This window comes from Ricinus communis, chromosome 7 (genome assembly GCF_019578655.1).
Source record: "Ricinus communis isolate WT05 ecotype wild-type chromosome 7, ASM1957865v1, whole genome shotgun sequence".
NCBI classification, from domain to species: domain Eukaryota; kingdom Viridiplantae; phylum Streptophyta; class Magnoliopsida; order Malpighiales; family Euphorbiaceae; genus Ricinus; species Ricinus communis.
The window spans coordinates 6734200-6749415 of record NC_063262.1 but is presented as its reverse complement, the minus strand read 5'-3'; the positions used below and the strand labels follow the sequence as shown (position 1 = coordinate 6749415).

General features: G+C 32.1%; 1 protein-coding gene across 1 annotated transcript; it reads left to right on the top strand.

The window, feature by feature from the left end:
• Positions 1–9920: 9920 nt before the first annotated feature.
• On the top strand, positions 9921–12482 carry LOC8278070 (50S ribosomal protein L29, chloroplastic). The gene is made up of 2 exons (XM_002532785.4): positions 9921–10314; positions 12109–12482. Exons 1-2 carry the CDS (start codon positions 9994–9996, stop codon positions 12280–12282), a joined length of 495 nt encoding a protein of 164 aa, XP_002532831.1. The 5' UTR covers positions 9921–9993; the 3' UTR covers positions 12283–12482.
• The last annotated feature ends 2734 nt before the right edge of the window (positions 12483–15216 follow it).

Sequence of the window (15216 nt, the reverse complement as noted above, 5' to 3'; positions counted from 1 at the left end):
ATCTATTCTAAAAAATATATATATTAATGTTATATTAACTAATAAATTAATTTTGTAATTAAATAATAATTCTAATACAGAAAATAACATCTTAAACTATATTTTAATATTATATTTAATAATAAATTAGATTTTTAATTATACAATAAATTTTTAATTTTAAAAAATAGTAATATTAATTATACTGATATGTTAATTTATAATATTAATTTTGTTTGTTATTATTTTTTAAAATTCTACAAAGCAATATTAAATACTGAAATTTTATTAGATCGTATCTATTAACTTGATTTTATAATCAAAATAATAATAACGGTTGTACAACACATGAATAAACGACTAGTTTATATTAATTTCTGATACCTAAATTTTTTTGACATGTGTGCTTAATTTTTAACACAGAATTTTTATTTTGACATGTGTACTTATTTTAACACATGGAGTTCAAGCTTATTTGCAATTTTGTAGTTTTTTCTATTAATTTATTGATCAATAAGATACGTTCCTAATTAAACACTCATTCTCCTAATAAATAATATATAAATAATAAATTAGTTTTCTAATTAGACAATGGTTAATTTTATATTTAGATAATGATTATTCTAAAAAAATAGCATATTCTATATTTTAATATTATATTAACTAATAAATTAATTTTCTATTTAGATAATAATTCTAACTATAGAAAATAATATTTTTAAATATTATATTCACTAATAAATTAATTTTTAATTCTAAAAAGTAATAATATCAATTAAATTGGTAATATTAATTTATATAATATTAGAATTAATGAATAAAAATCTTAAAAATAATTTTATATTATTGTACTAATAAAATTTAAAAAATTTAAAAATAGTTAGTCTGCTATTATTTTTTAAAATATTATAAATTAATATTAAATATTAAAAAATAAATTAAATTAGATCTATAAATTTAATTTTAAATAATAATAATGGACGTGCAATGCACGAATAATAAATAGTATTTATTTAAATAGATGGTCACATTATTTTCCTTTATCTTCTTATTCTTCCTCTCCAAAATCATTCTAAAATTAAGATCTCCAAGACATAATGCCAAATTCAGTAGCAAAATCACCCAACACAATTAAATCAACTAAGATCCCCTAAAGTACAATTCAACGCCAAATTAAAATTTTTATTAAATAAAATCTTCAAGAACTTATTTGGTAAAGACCACCAATTTGGATAGATAAAAAATCTATTTCCTAATGTGAAAACTCCATCAAGAATTTATAGAAATAAAGGTTAAATGCTTCTCTTTTTGTTGGAACTCATTTTCTCGGTCTAAGGTTTTATCTGACCTTCAAAAATAAATCTTTAAAATTAATTATTACTAAATACTTGATTTTTTTTTTCTTTTCATAGAGAATGGCTATGTTAGTGGTGGGTAATGGTGCAAGTGATGATAATAGTAAAGTTGTCTCTAGAATTAATGAAATATGTTAAGTGTTGTGGCGGAGGTGATTGATAATTTAAGAGTAATGTTACATAATTCATCTTTATTTGTTTATTTGTTTTCATCTATAATATTTTTACAAAACTGTCAGTTTGTTTATTTTTTTTCATCTATAATATTTTTACAAAACTGTCAGTTTTATTAAAAGTATTATATATCACATTAGACATATAAGTAAAGGTAGAATATTTAGTAACTTTTATAATTTAATTTCTATTTAGATGAATTTGAGTGGTTGAATATAGTGGTGGTGCCAATAGTGAATATAACAATGATGGCATTAGTGATAATAGCGATTGAAGGTTAGTTTTATAATTTTATTATTATATATATGATGTATCTTCATTTTAAGAGAAAATGGGATAACTTGCTTAAGTCTAGTCAACATTCTCGTATTGGATAAATTATCTAAAATATTATACATACATATATATATATATATAGATATATGTGCATGTGGGCTGCAATTTTCTTTTTTGTTACTGCTATGACTATATAAGCCAAGTCTTGATATTCAATAACCTAAATCAGTCATTCTATTTGTTCAGGATTCTTAATTTATTTTATTTTTATGTGTTCTTAATTCTTAACGAATTAGTATTAGAGCCTCTTACTGAGGCCTGAGAAAAATACACACAAGTTTTTAAGTGATTTCCAAACACAAGAAGAAAGAGAAGATGAGTGAGGATAAGAATTTCATGCAACTAGCCATTTCATCTTTCAATGGTTACTATGATCATTGGAAAATGCTCATGGAAAATCTTTTGAGATTCAAAGGATATTGGTATCTTATCGAGACTGGTTATAAAGAACCAGAAGCAAGAATAGTATTGCTTGAAGCACAACAAGGATGATTTTTGATACTGAAGGATCTCAAAGCCAAGAATTATCTATTTTAGGTTATTGATAAAACAACTATTGAGCAGATTTTGGAGAAACGCACAACAAAGCAAATATGAGATTCAATGAAAAAGAAGTTTGAGGGAAATACAAGGGTCAAGCGCTTAACTCTTTAAGCATTAAGAAGAGATTTTGAAATTCTAGATATGAAACTAAGTGAAATTATCACATAATCTTTTGCTCCTGTCATGAGTATTGCAAACAAAATAAAGAGTAATAGAGAGCAGATGAAGGACATCACTATTATTGAAAAGACTCTTAGAACTTTAACTGAGAAATTAACTATGTCGTTGTCTCAATTGAAGAATCTAAGGATATTCATGCACTCTCAATTGATGAATTACAAAGTTCACTAATGTGTATGAATAAGAGTTTCATAAAACTAATGGTGAGGAGTAGGCTTTAAAGGTGACTGTGGATGATAGAAATAGAAGTTAAAGTCGAGGCAGAGGTGGCTATTGAGGCAGACAACGACAATCCTTCAATAAAGCAAAATTTGAATGCTACAAATATGATAAGCTCAGTCACTTTCAGTATGAGTGTCCAAGAATGGAAAAAGAAGGCCAACTATGCCAAATTAAATAAAGAGGACGAGATGCTCTTGATGTCATATATCAAGGTGAACCATGCTTTACAAGAAGATATATGGTTCCTTGATTCAGGCTGCTCAAATCATATGAGTGGAAACAAGACTGCATTTTATGAGTTGGATGAAACTTACTAGGAAATGGTAAAATTGGAAAATAATACTAAAATGAGTGTGCTTGGAAAAGGAAGGGTGAGATTATATATCCATGATAGTAACATTGTGATCATTGATGTTTTTTTATGTTTCGGAGCTAAAGAAGGGAGAAGTTGACCAGTAAAAGTTTTTCTTATGTTCTCTTAGGTGTTAATAAAGAATCAAAGGTATATCAATTATAAAATCCTACCTCAAAAAGGATTGTAGTAAGTCGAGATATCAATTTTGAAGAAGAGAAACAATGAGACTAGGATAAAAATGAACAAAGTTTGATTGATCTTGAATAGGGAGATAGTGAAAGTGATGTAGAGTTAATCGAAATTGATGTTCTCAACCATAATGGAGACAACGAAGCAAATACAGGAGGGGAGAATGGTGAGTCAAATTCAGCTTCCTCTTTAAATGCGTTAATAGTAGCAAATGAAGTGGGAGGAAGAATCTGACGAGCTCCAACTTATTTAAATGATTATGTCACTGGGAAGGTGTAACACCTGCATTTTCTTATCATCCATGTTATGTGCATTTACATTTAATCATTGGGCATATGATGGTATATCAATGATATTTTTATTTTATGAGAACAGATATATATTAATTATATCTGTGGATAAAATAGAGATAGTTAAAAAGAATTTGAAAGTAGCACAGGACAGACAAAAGAGTTATGCTGATTTGCATCGAAGGGAAATAGAATATATTGTGGGTGATAAAGTTTTCTTACGGGTATCACCATGGAAAGGAATATTAAGGTTTGGTAAACAAGGGAAATTGAGTCCGAGGTATGTAAGACCTTATGAAATTATTGAAAGAGTTGGACCATTGGCTTATAGGTTAGCATTACCTACAGAGTTGTTTTCTATTCATGATATTTTTCACGTTTCTATGTTAAGGCGATATAGATCAGATCCTAGTCATATCATTCCAGAGCCAGAGATAGAAATTACAGAAAAGTTGACATATGTGGAAGAGCCGATAGAAATTCTTGATCGAAGGGTTAAGAAATTGAGAAAGAAAGACATTCCTATGGTCAAAATTAAGTGGAGTCATCATTCACCAAGAGAAGCAACTTGGGAAGTGGAAGAGCATATGAGATGTAGTATCCGCATCTATTCCATTGCAATGTTGGTGAGTTGTTAAAATTTCGGGGATGAAATTTCTTAAGGAAGGGAGAGTTATAGCATTTTCTCATCATCCATGTTATGTGCATTTACATTTAATCATTGGGCATATGATGGTATATCAATGATATTTTTATTTTATGAGAACAGATATATATTAATTATAAGTAGAGAATAAGAAGCATGATATTAGATTATTAATTTAGATAAGTTGATTAAGTACTTGGGTTATGTGTATTAAGCCTTAAGACTTAATTGAACCAATAGTTGAAGGTTGGGTAAATAGATTGGACTTAAAAGATACAATTAAAAGTTAGTACCTATATATGGTTAGTAAGAATTAATTTAGGGTGATAAAAATAGTTTAGTAGGTCGTGGCATTAAGAGAGGAATATTAGAAATTGGAACCATGAGCAAGCTCATTTTACCTCTTCATTTCTCTAAAATTCGTACATGGCCAAAAACACAAAATTTGGAATAAGAGAGAGGAGTGGAATACCTAGAAAAAACTTAAGATTAAGATAGGATTTTGCCAACTATTGAAGGAGCCAAGCTAAAGCTAAAGGATTTAAGCATATTAGCAACCCAAAAGCTAAAATTGGTAAGTTGTTACTTGAGTGTTATTAATTTTTCATTAGGGTTCTTGATTACAAATTAGAAAAACTTCATTTGATGCTCTCATTGATTAATTAAAGGTCTGATTATCATGAATTAGTAGAGTATTGAATGATTGCATAAAGATTAAGCTTGATTTAAGTTTAAGTATGTTAAGATAGAAAACTGTCAAAATTCCAGCAACCTTGATGTTCTGTATTTTAGGCATAACATGGGCTATATAAGTCCAAATTAAGCTTAATTGGTGTCTATGGAAATTAAGCTAAAGGATTTAAGCATATTAGCAACCCAAAAGCTAAAATTGGTAAGTTGTTACTTGAGTGTTATTAATTTTTCATTAGGGTTCTTGATTACAAATTAGAAAAACTTCATTTGATGCTCTCATTGATTAATTAAAGGTCTGATTATCATGAATTAGTAGAGTATTGAATGATTGCATAAAGATTAAGCTTGATTTAAGTTTAAGTATGTTAAGATAGAAAACTGTCAAAATTCCAGCAACCTTGATGTTCTGTATTTTAGGCATAACATGGGCTATATAAGTCCAAATTAAGCTTAATTGGTGTCTATGGAAATTTTAAAGAGTCCTATATAACTTTGTAGTTTTGTGATTTTGCTATTTTTGCTGTTTTGGTTGCTTAAATTGAGCAAACAGATTGCTGCTCGGGTACAACTTGCTGTATGACCCTTGCTCAGTAATTTGAAAATAATTAAATCTATAGAAGTCGGAATTGAGTAATTCTTCTTGGAGATGAAACTAGACGCATAGACGGATATGTCTATTTAATATGAGATTTTTGTATTAAGCCTATTTTGCCCAGCAATAAATATACCTTGGTACTAAATTCTGTCTAGAAAACAGAGATGTTGGAGATTAGTTTTATGCAATTTATTTGATGTTAATTTAAGTTAAATTGGTATTTAACTAGATGAAAAATGTTTCTATGATATTAAAACAATAATTGAGAGTCATAGAGGAAGAGTTAATATGAATTAGAGAGGGGATGATCTTGTAATGCATTAGAACTAGCATTTACATGAATATTTGGAATATGCATGAAATGTGAATTGATGAATATGTTGACAGGTACTCAAAGGCCTGGAAAGGAAGTTGTGGAGAAAGGAGGTTCTTATATGCTAAAGGAATAAGTATATTTTGAGTAAGTAAATAGTTAATATTTGCTATGTTCATATATTTAATCAAATGTTCCGCAAATGGTTGCGTTTGCTTAATATTGTTTATGTTTGAATGACTGAGATGGAAATGATTGGTGTTGAGTGGAACAATTGTTATTGCTGAAATATGATATAAGTGAAATGATTGAATTGTGATGTTAAGTGCATATGTGCATGTGAATGGTGGATTCCCCTGTGAAAAAAAAAATATATATATAAAGCCTTGGGAGGCTAAAGCCTAGAGAGGCTATAAAAGTGTATAATGTGAGATGAGGCGGGCGAGCTTACGTGTGTGATATGTGAGGATGAGGCGGAGCAGCACATTAAAGGGGATCCACAAGCCGTGAGAACTAACCATAATTGTTGAATTGTATTTCTTCTATGATGGTTGTAATGAATTGAGTAGAATGGTATGACTTTATACCTAAACTATGAATATCATGGAAAGTTATGTGATTGGGTGAAAATTGTATTAAGTGTATGTGATATAGATTATGTTGATTATTTATTTACTGAGCTGGAGGCTCACTCCTCTCCAAAATTTTTCTTTTCAGGTTTGTAAATAGTAGTGCATCCGTTGGTTCTATGCGAAGTCTAGCTTTTAGCAGTTCTGTCAAGTTGGGCCAGTTTTGTGAAGTCTCCTCCTGATGCATTTTTGTATGCAATTATGTGATATATATGGAAGTATGCCTTATAAGGCATAAGAAGATGTTTGTAATACTTGTTAAATGATGTTTAAGTATAATCATATGTTTATATGTTAATAACCTTGTGTCTGGATTCTTAACAACCTACATATTGACCTATCTACCTATAGTATATATTCTACGACGCTTGTATGCAACCTGGCTAATGTTTATTGGTTAGCATGTGATGGGGGTGTTACAGAAGGGACTTACAGAGGTTGAAGATATTAGAGCTTATATGGCTCAAATTATATCTGCAGATATAATTAACTTTGAGGTAGAAAAATATTCTACATGGAAGCTAACATGGATGATAAGATGGCAGTAATTGAAATAATGAAACATGAAAGCTGACTAAAGTAACAACAGGTGTAAGGAAAATTAGAGTATAATAGATTTATAAAATAAAATTTAATGAACATGGAAAGATGGACAAATACAGAATGAGGTTGGTGGCCTAGAGTTATTCACAACAACAAGGAGTGGATTACTCTGAAGTTTATGCACTAGTTACAAGAATGGATATGGTTCGTATTATTATTTTCTTGGGAGCTCAAATAGGATGGAAGATTTTTCAACTCAATGTAAAGTTTGCTTTACATGGAGAATTAAATGAAGATGTTTATATGGCGCAACCAATGGCTAATATGCGTAAAGGGAATAAACATAAAGTATACGAGATGCGAAAGGCTTTGTAGGGTTAAAATAAACCCTTCAAGTCTGGTTCAGTAGATTAGAAGCACACTTTGAGAGTGAAGGATTTTAGAGATGTCATAGTAAACAAACTTTGTCTCGTTAAAACTGGTTGTAGAGGTAAGATTCTTATTGCGAGTGTTTACATAGATGACATAATATAAGGTGCTTATGAAGATTTGATGAGAAAATTTAAAGAATCCATATTAAGGTTATTTGACATATTTGATTTAAGGAGTATGAGATTCTTTATTGGCATAAAGGTTTTACAGAATGCAGATAGTATATATATGCCAAAGATAATATGCATTAGATGTTCTAAAATGATTTGGAATGGAAGATAGCAATACTATGCGTAGTCCAATTAATACCAGGTTCTAAGTTACATACCAATGAATGAGCAGTTCAAATTGATGAAAGTTATGTTAAGCAGGTGGTTAGAAGGCTCATGTATCTCACCATCATCAGGCTAGATATGATGTTTATTATCAGTTTTTTCAGCCACTATATGTCCAAACCTATAGAGTTACATTTGCAAGTAGCCAAAATAGCATCTAGGTACTTGAAAAGGACGACTAATAACAAATATTTTATGCATAAGGTAAATTCGAAGAACTTCTTGCATTCACTGATAGTGATTATGCCAGAGATGTTGAGGATAGAAAAAGCACCTTTAGATATATTTTTCTGATGAACTCATGAGTTGTTTCATAGTTTTCAGAAAAGCAACTAGTAGTCACTTTATCAACCACCGAGGCTAAATTTATGGCAGCTGCAACATGTACTTGCTAAGCTGTATGGATGAGGAGAATATTTAAAAAGATAGGGCATAAGTAAAAAAGAATTACAATAATTATATGTGATAACAACTCTACTATTAAACTCTCTTAAAGCCTTGTCATGCATGGGAGAAGCAAGCACATAGATGTGCAGTTCTATTTTCTTTGGGACTTAGTTAAAGATGGTGCTATCAAGCTGAAGTTCTTGGGACGAAGGAACAAGTTGTTTATGTGATGACTAAGCTTTTGAGGTTGGAGAATTTTGCTACAATTGTGACAAATATTGGGAGTATGTGAAATACCATATAAACTTCACACTTGAAAGTGTTTAGTTTAAGGGATGAAATGTTAAGTTGTTCGATTGCATTTTAATTGTTTTGTTAGAATACAATTCTTACTTATTATGGTTTTAGCTGTTTGACAATTTCTTTATTATATATACCATGATATTTTAGTGGGCTGCAATTTCTTTTTTTTTTTCTTTTTACTTATGTAATGACTTATAATATAAACCAAGTCTTGATATTTACTAATACAAATCATTCATCCAATTTATTCACGATTCTTAATTCATTTTATCTTTGTGTGTTCTTAATTCTGAATAAAATTGTTGTTTAAATTAATAATACAAGGGATCAATCGTCCATTGAGAGTTTATTTAAATATTTAACTTTATTATTTAATTAGTACTATCACATTATTCAAATTCATTAATATATATACCAAATTTATATTGATTTGAATGATCTCATATAACAGGACAAATACTAACTTACTAGATTCATTTATAAAAATTAAAGTTTAAAAATTAAAAATTTATGGATATTGAATGGATATAAGCACCTATTATTTGATAGTTAAACTAGAATAATAAAATATATTGCCAAGAATATAAATTTGAACCTTGTCAAGACTTATCATGAGTATCGAAAATTAAATTTAAAAGCACTCAAATCTATCTTATTAAGATCCAGTAGAAATGAGTATATAAAATTACCAGATTTAGAAATGGTAATAGGGCGGGGCTAAGCGGATTTTGAGAATCCCATCCATGTCTGAGAAAAGATCTAAGTAAAGCGATGAGTATTTAGGTTTTTAGTAGGTATAAGAGGATCTCTGCTTGTTTTTTTTTTTAATAATTTTATTAGTATTAAAAATTCATAGTTTATAAATTTTACTCAACTATTATATATATATATATATATATATATTAATGTTAAGGTTTATATATAATTAACTAATGTTTTTAAGTATTAATAAAATTAAATAATCAATAATATTTTTAAATAAATATTTTTTATATTTATGTACAATATAAATTGTAATATATATTTTAAAAATCTACACGACACGGATAGGTCGGGGAAAACTCAATTCCATTACTGCTTATTACTGAAATTATTATATAAACTTAATTTACCACACAACATAAATTATTATATGAACTTAATTCACCACATCATTAAAAGACCCTTCCAATTAGTCGATGACATTTCACTTTATAGAGCCTAGATTTCCCATCAAGTTTCAAGCGGGAACTGATTTTCGTCGAGGCTAGATTGGATTTTGCCATCCCTACCGGACTTGTAGTGACCCTTGCATAAGATTTTAGGTTTAAAACATATTTATCTAATAAATTAGGGGTAAAACTAAAAATTGACAAAATTCTAATGCCAAAAGGAAAAATGCAGACAAAAGAACGGCTCAAGAAGAGAAATGAAGCATGGGCCTTATCTACTTATTCTACAATGCTTAGAGTTGGATAGAGCGACTGAACGAGAATTATACACTAGAAAGCAGAAATGTTGAGCCTTTCTATAACTAGTTTCTCTCCGAAACCATTATCTCCGGTCCCCAAATCAAGTTTCTCCGGCATTCAAATCCGCCACACATGTTCTATTCCAATGCGGGTACCCGTCAAAACGACATGGTCATTTTCTGGAAAGCCGTTAGTAATAACGATGTCGAAGAGACAAGAAGAACTGAAGGAAATTAGAGAAATGAGTACTGAACAGATTAATGAAGAGGTTGTTGATCTTAAAGGCGAGCTTTTTATGCTTAGGCTTCAAAAATCTGCTCGTAATGAGTTTAAATCTAGTGAGTTTCGCCGTATGCGCAAAAGGGTATGTTCAAAGTTTCTCCATTTTTGTCTTTTCCTTGTTTGTAATTCTTAGTTAAGAAGCGGAAATTTTAGTTATTTAATTTAACCTCGTTTGAAGTACTTGTAGTTGCTGTCTTATAATTGCTCAAATGAAGTAGCATTACTGGAGGTGGGAATTAACGGGCATATTTATTTATTTATTTTTTTGTGTAAGTTTAGATTTTTCTTCGCGGAAAGACTCGAGTTAATGATTTCATGATATGCTATTATCTTTGAAATTATTTCCTTTGTTCTGGTAGTACGATTGGAACTTATTGCAATTTATGCATAGGTGATTCATAATGTAGGTGAGAGATGCTTCTTGGTTTTTGATATAAATGCTCTTTCCTCTATGTTTTAGATTGAGGTTGGGGACTGTATTAGGTAGCTGGAGTTCGAGCGGAAACTTCTGTCTGTTAGTTTTCTAGCAGTCTTCATGATCAAAGGCCTGATTTATGGTTCCATTAACTGGTGATGAAAGTTATGGAATTGGATTACTTTGCTTCTATGCTGTTTTCAGATGTTATAGGTTCTGTATAATGATTCGAGAGGTGCTCTGATGCACCTTATCTTAGACCCATGAAGATATGGAATGCATATAGGATGTTACTTATTTTTCATCATCAATCTCCCACATTCTGGTGATGCTTAAAACTTCTTATAGATGCATATGTCAAATGCTGTTGGAATCTATGTTTACCTTGAACTCCTATTTCCAATGCCTTAAAAAACATTGATGGTAGTGATGTTGAGCAACTAAGGGATAATCTCATATTATAATTTGATAAGTTCTACGCCTGGACGTTTAAAACAGATACTATCACATAAATTATATAACATAGGTTGCAGTAAAGAGGATGTAGCCTATAGTTATCATCTTGATAAGATTCTTAAACTGATGAAGCTCCTGTAATAATGGCCAAGATGTGAGAGGGTATACATTTGATCCAACCAGGAAGATATGGTGTATTACAGTCCACGTGAAGCTAAGTTGTATGACAACCGAATGTGAATTCAGTTTAATTATTTGCATGCTTAATGGAATACTAGAGATAAGGGTTTTGGTTAAGGCTGTAGAGGGATAGGAGAGGACCCAAATGATGTTAAATGAGGAAATTACTAGACGGCTTGTAGTTAAGTTGTATCTCTGCTTAATGCAGAATGGTGAAACAGAATTTGGTGGTGGCTATAAAAGTTTGGAATGAGGTTCTGATGACTTCACGTTGCTTCTTTTATGGAATGGCAGGGGTTATTGATAAGACCATCAACTGCACAATTACGCTTGTGAGCATCAATTAGAAGTATTTCCTTAGCAATTCAAGTTTTGCAGCATAACTTGCTAGAGATGTAGCAGAAGGCTTAAAAAATATGCTGGGGCTTAATTGTTGGAACTTGATGGACTATTGAGGACTAGTGGTTCCACCACCTGCCAGGCCAACAAGTTCCTGTATGAGTTTATAAGCGCGAACCACTAAAAGTCCCTATATGACACTTGGGCTTGTTGAGACTTAGAAGTACAGTCAAAGTCGCAAGCTAGCAGTTACCATGTTTTGGTTGCATAGAAGTGAGCTGTTTTATGCATATGCCTGCTGCCTGCCTGGCTTTCCCTTGTCCTGCTTTTCTAATTTTTTCCTTGCAATTTTTATTAACAATTCTTCAAACTTTGTAAGAAACAAAGTATTCTCACATGTTCAGCCTGATGCTTCTTCACCTTCTTTATGCTATCAGCCCTTGGTCTTAGTGTTATATATTGATGAGAGTTTTATATTGATTACAGATTGCTCGCATGCTTACTGTTAAAAGGGAAAGAGAGATTGAGGAGGGAATCAACAAGAGGCTGTCAAGAAAGTTCGACAGGCAATGGAAGAAAAGTATTGTTGTGAGACCGCCTCCATCTTTGAAGAAACTGCAAGAGGAAGAGGCAGCTGCAGAAGCAGAGAAATCTGCATAAGCCAATGTATGCATTTCTCAATGAATATGCTGTGCTTTCATGATATAGACTGCTCCTGAAATCATTTCTTAGTTTTTTTGCTAGACAATTTTTGTCTATAATATGATGTTTGTATTTATGTTCCATGTGTCCCCCTCTGTTGAACAATTCCTTTTATCATTGTTTCTATATAATTCATCCTTCTTTTTGGCACAGCACTACTACTGAGTGATGTCTGGTTTAGCCAGAATATTTTTGCTTGGCCCTTATTGAGTATTGCCTCATCCATCACTTTCGCCAACCTCCATTCTCATCTCCATCCTGTAGAGATTACCTCTCCTTGCAGGAAAAGAAGCCTGCATGATGTAGATGAGCCATTTGCCGCCTTCAAACCTCTCCCTTTGACCACCACCTCCAGAATACCAACCATAGCTTCCATCAAGACCTCTTATATCTCAACTTCCCTCACATGTCACGTGAGTTTTGTTTTATCTCCAAAACTTTGCCCACGTGCGGCCTAGCTTGCTTGATTTCCCCGAAGGCGGGGCGTGACACACATCTAAGCCCCTGTATAAGGGGTTGTTAAGGATGACCTTAACCACCTTGATGTGGCTGTCATTGGATTTTGGAAGGTAATTTTACTGAAAGAGCATGGGGATGATATATCTTATTCCCAATTATTGCAAGTGTCTGCTTAAAATTAGTCGACCAGACCAGTTTCATATCATCCCGATTATGCATATGAAATAAATTATATATAACTATTCATTGCTTAAAATTAAATACATTCTCCGTGGATTTACGGCTGGTATTATGAGCTCAATTCCTATTACATCTCTCTAATCTAAACCCAGCCAAGTCTTCATCTCTGATCAAGCTTGATTGTAGCTTAACTCCATAACCACAAATGGAGATAATACTTAACAATTGTAAGGCTTTTTTGTTAAACCGGATCCAGTTTGTCTGTATGTCCTGCTGCTGGCAGAGTCTGATGGCAGAATCTGATGTCAACCATGGGTATGGCATCTCAAGCGTAACAATATTGAGTAACATGAAAAAGCAGGAAACAAGTGCATAATGGCAAAAGCTACTTCTGATGTGCAGTAAATGTTGTGTATAATGTGTATTCCCCTCTCATGTCAATGCTCTCAAAAGGTAAGAAATTCATTCGCTTATTTTTGCGGAGACTCAATTTGGCAGTCAAAATGATAACACCTGAACATTTAATCGCATCCCAATTAACTAATCACCACCAAAAGTCTGCTATGAATGAGAAGACTTTAACATTGACCTCTAAACTCAGTTTTTATCACCAGTGACAAATTTTCAAATACAAGACCCAAAAGTATTTCTATAAAAAGATAAAGAAAATTGAACCAAACCCTTTAATGACATATCCAAGAAGCCACATGATTTAATTTAAACACCACTAAGAAAATGCTACTGACCTTTCTACTCATACCATTTCTCTTCCCATTTTGCATTTGATTTAACCATGACTACCAATGAATTCCTCTCAGGCAATAACGTTCCCCTGCTCTCCGAAGAAAGCATCTTTGCTCTGGGATTTTTCACTCCCGGCATATCTGGGCATTTGGTACCAGGGAAAACTGTGGTGTGGGTTGCCAATTGGGATAATCCAATTTTGAAAGATGATTCCTCTGGAGTCATCTCAATAAACCCAGATGGAAACCTGGTTCTCTATACCCATGAACAAAAACCTCCTATATGGTCTACACATATGTGTCTCTAACAGGAACAGAAACTAGTGTAGCTCGGCTTTTGGATTTAGGTAATCTGGTCTTGGTTCAAAATGAAAGTAGAAGAATTGTTCGGCAAAGCTTTGATTACCCTACAGATAATATGCTGCCAGGTATAAAACTTTGGGTTGGATTTGGAAAATCGGTCTGAATTGGTTTCTAACGTCATGGCTACGGTCTTCAAGCTCAATCCTGCTGGCCCTCCACAGTTCTTTCCGTACACAGGCTCAAACACATATTGGCGAAGCAGGCCATAGACTAGTACTAGTCATGCTGTAATAACAACAATTCCTGGGAATTTATATAGATATACTTTTGCGAACACTCAAGATGAGATGTAGCACACTTTCAACGTTGATGCCAAATCTGTAACTACAAGAAGTGCGGTTGACAGCTCGGGATTAATTCAGCGGCTTACTTGGGACAATGGAAGCAATCTTGGTCTGCACCCAAGTATATTTATGGACATTGCGGTGCATATATCATATGCAACACTAACAATGTTGAAACATTTGAATGCACATGCTTGCCCGGGTCCGAACTCAAGTCCTTAAGGGATTGCTATTTAAGAGATGGTTCTGCTGGGTGCGTGAGCAAGCGACAACAATCAAAAACATCATTTGTAGGGAGGGCGAAGGGTTTGTTAAGGTAGAGCGAGTGAAGGTTCCTGATACTTCAATAGCAGCTTTGATGAACACGAGTCTAAGTAGAGCGGATTGTGAACAATGTGCTTGAGGAACTGTTCATGTAAAGCATTTGCTAGCTTAGATAATGAAAGAAAAGAAGTTGGCTGGTTGATGTGGTATGGAGAGTTAATGGAGCATGCCCAGGGAGGTGACATTTATGTTCGTGGAGATGCAACTGAACTAGGTATTCATTTTCTTGTTTAGCTTTCTTCTTTCAATCTGGTCAATATTCCTATATTGTAAAATTATCAGGTTATATTTGTTGTTGCAAGTTTTCTCCGAAAGAAGAGGAAGTTGGTTATTTCAGTTACATCGGTTGCTCTTACAATAATTCTTATCGTCATATTTTACCTATTTATGGGTAAGGAAGAACACAAAGGGTAAGGAATTGAAATAGACTTGCAGATGGTTAAGATTTTGTATCTTAATTAACAACAGACATATTTAAGTTACGTTCTTGGATCCAAAATAAATATTTCACAGGGTCACCAAAAACAATAATAAAAGAA

Bases quoted from the DNA above. Each gene is read 5' to 3' on its own strand.
- LOC8278070 (XM_002532785.4), top strand. From the start codon at position 9,994: ATGTTGAGCCTTTCTATAACTAGTTTCTCTCCGAAACCATTATCTCCG. The intron at 10,315-12,108 runs GTATGTTCAAAG...TATTGATTACAG, and splicing joins TTCGCCGTATGCGCAAAAGG to ATTGCTCGCATGCTTACTGT.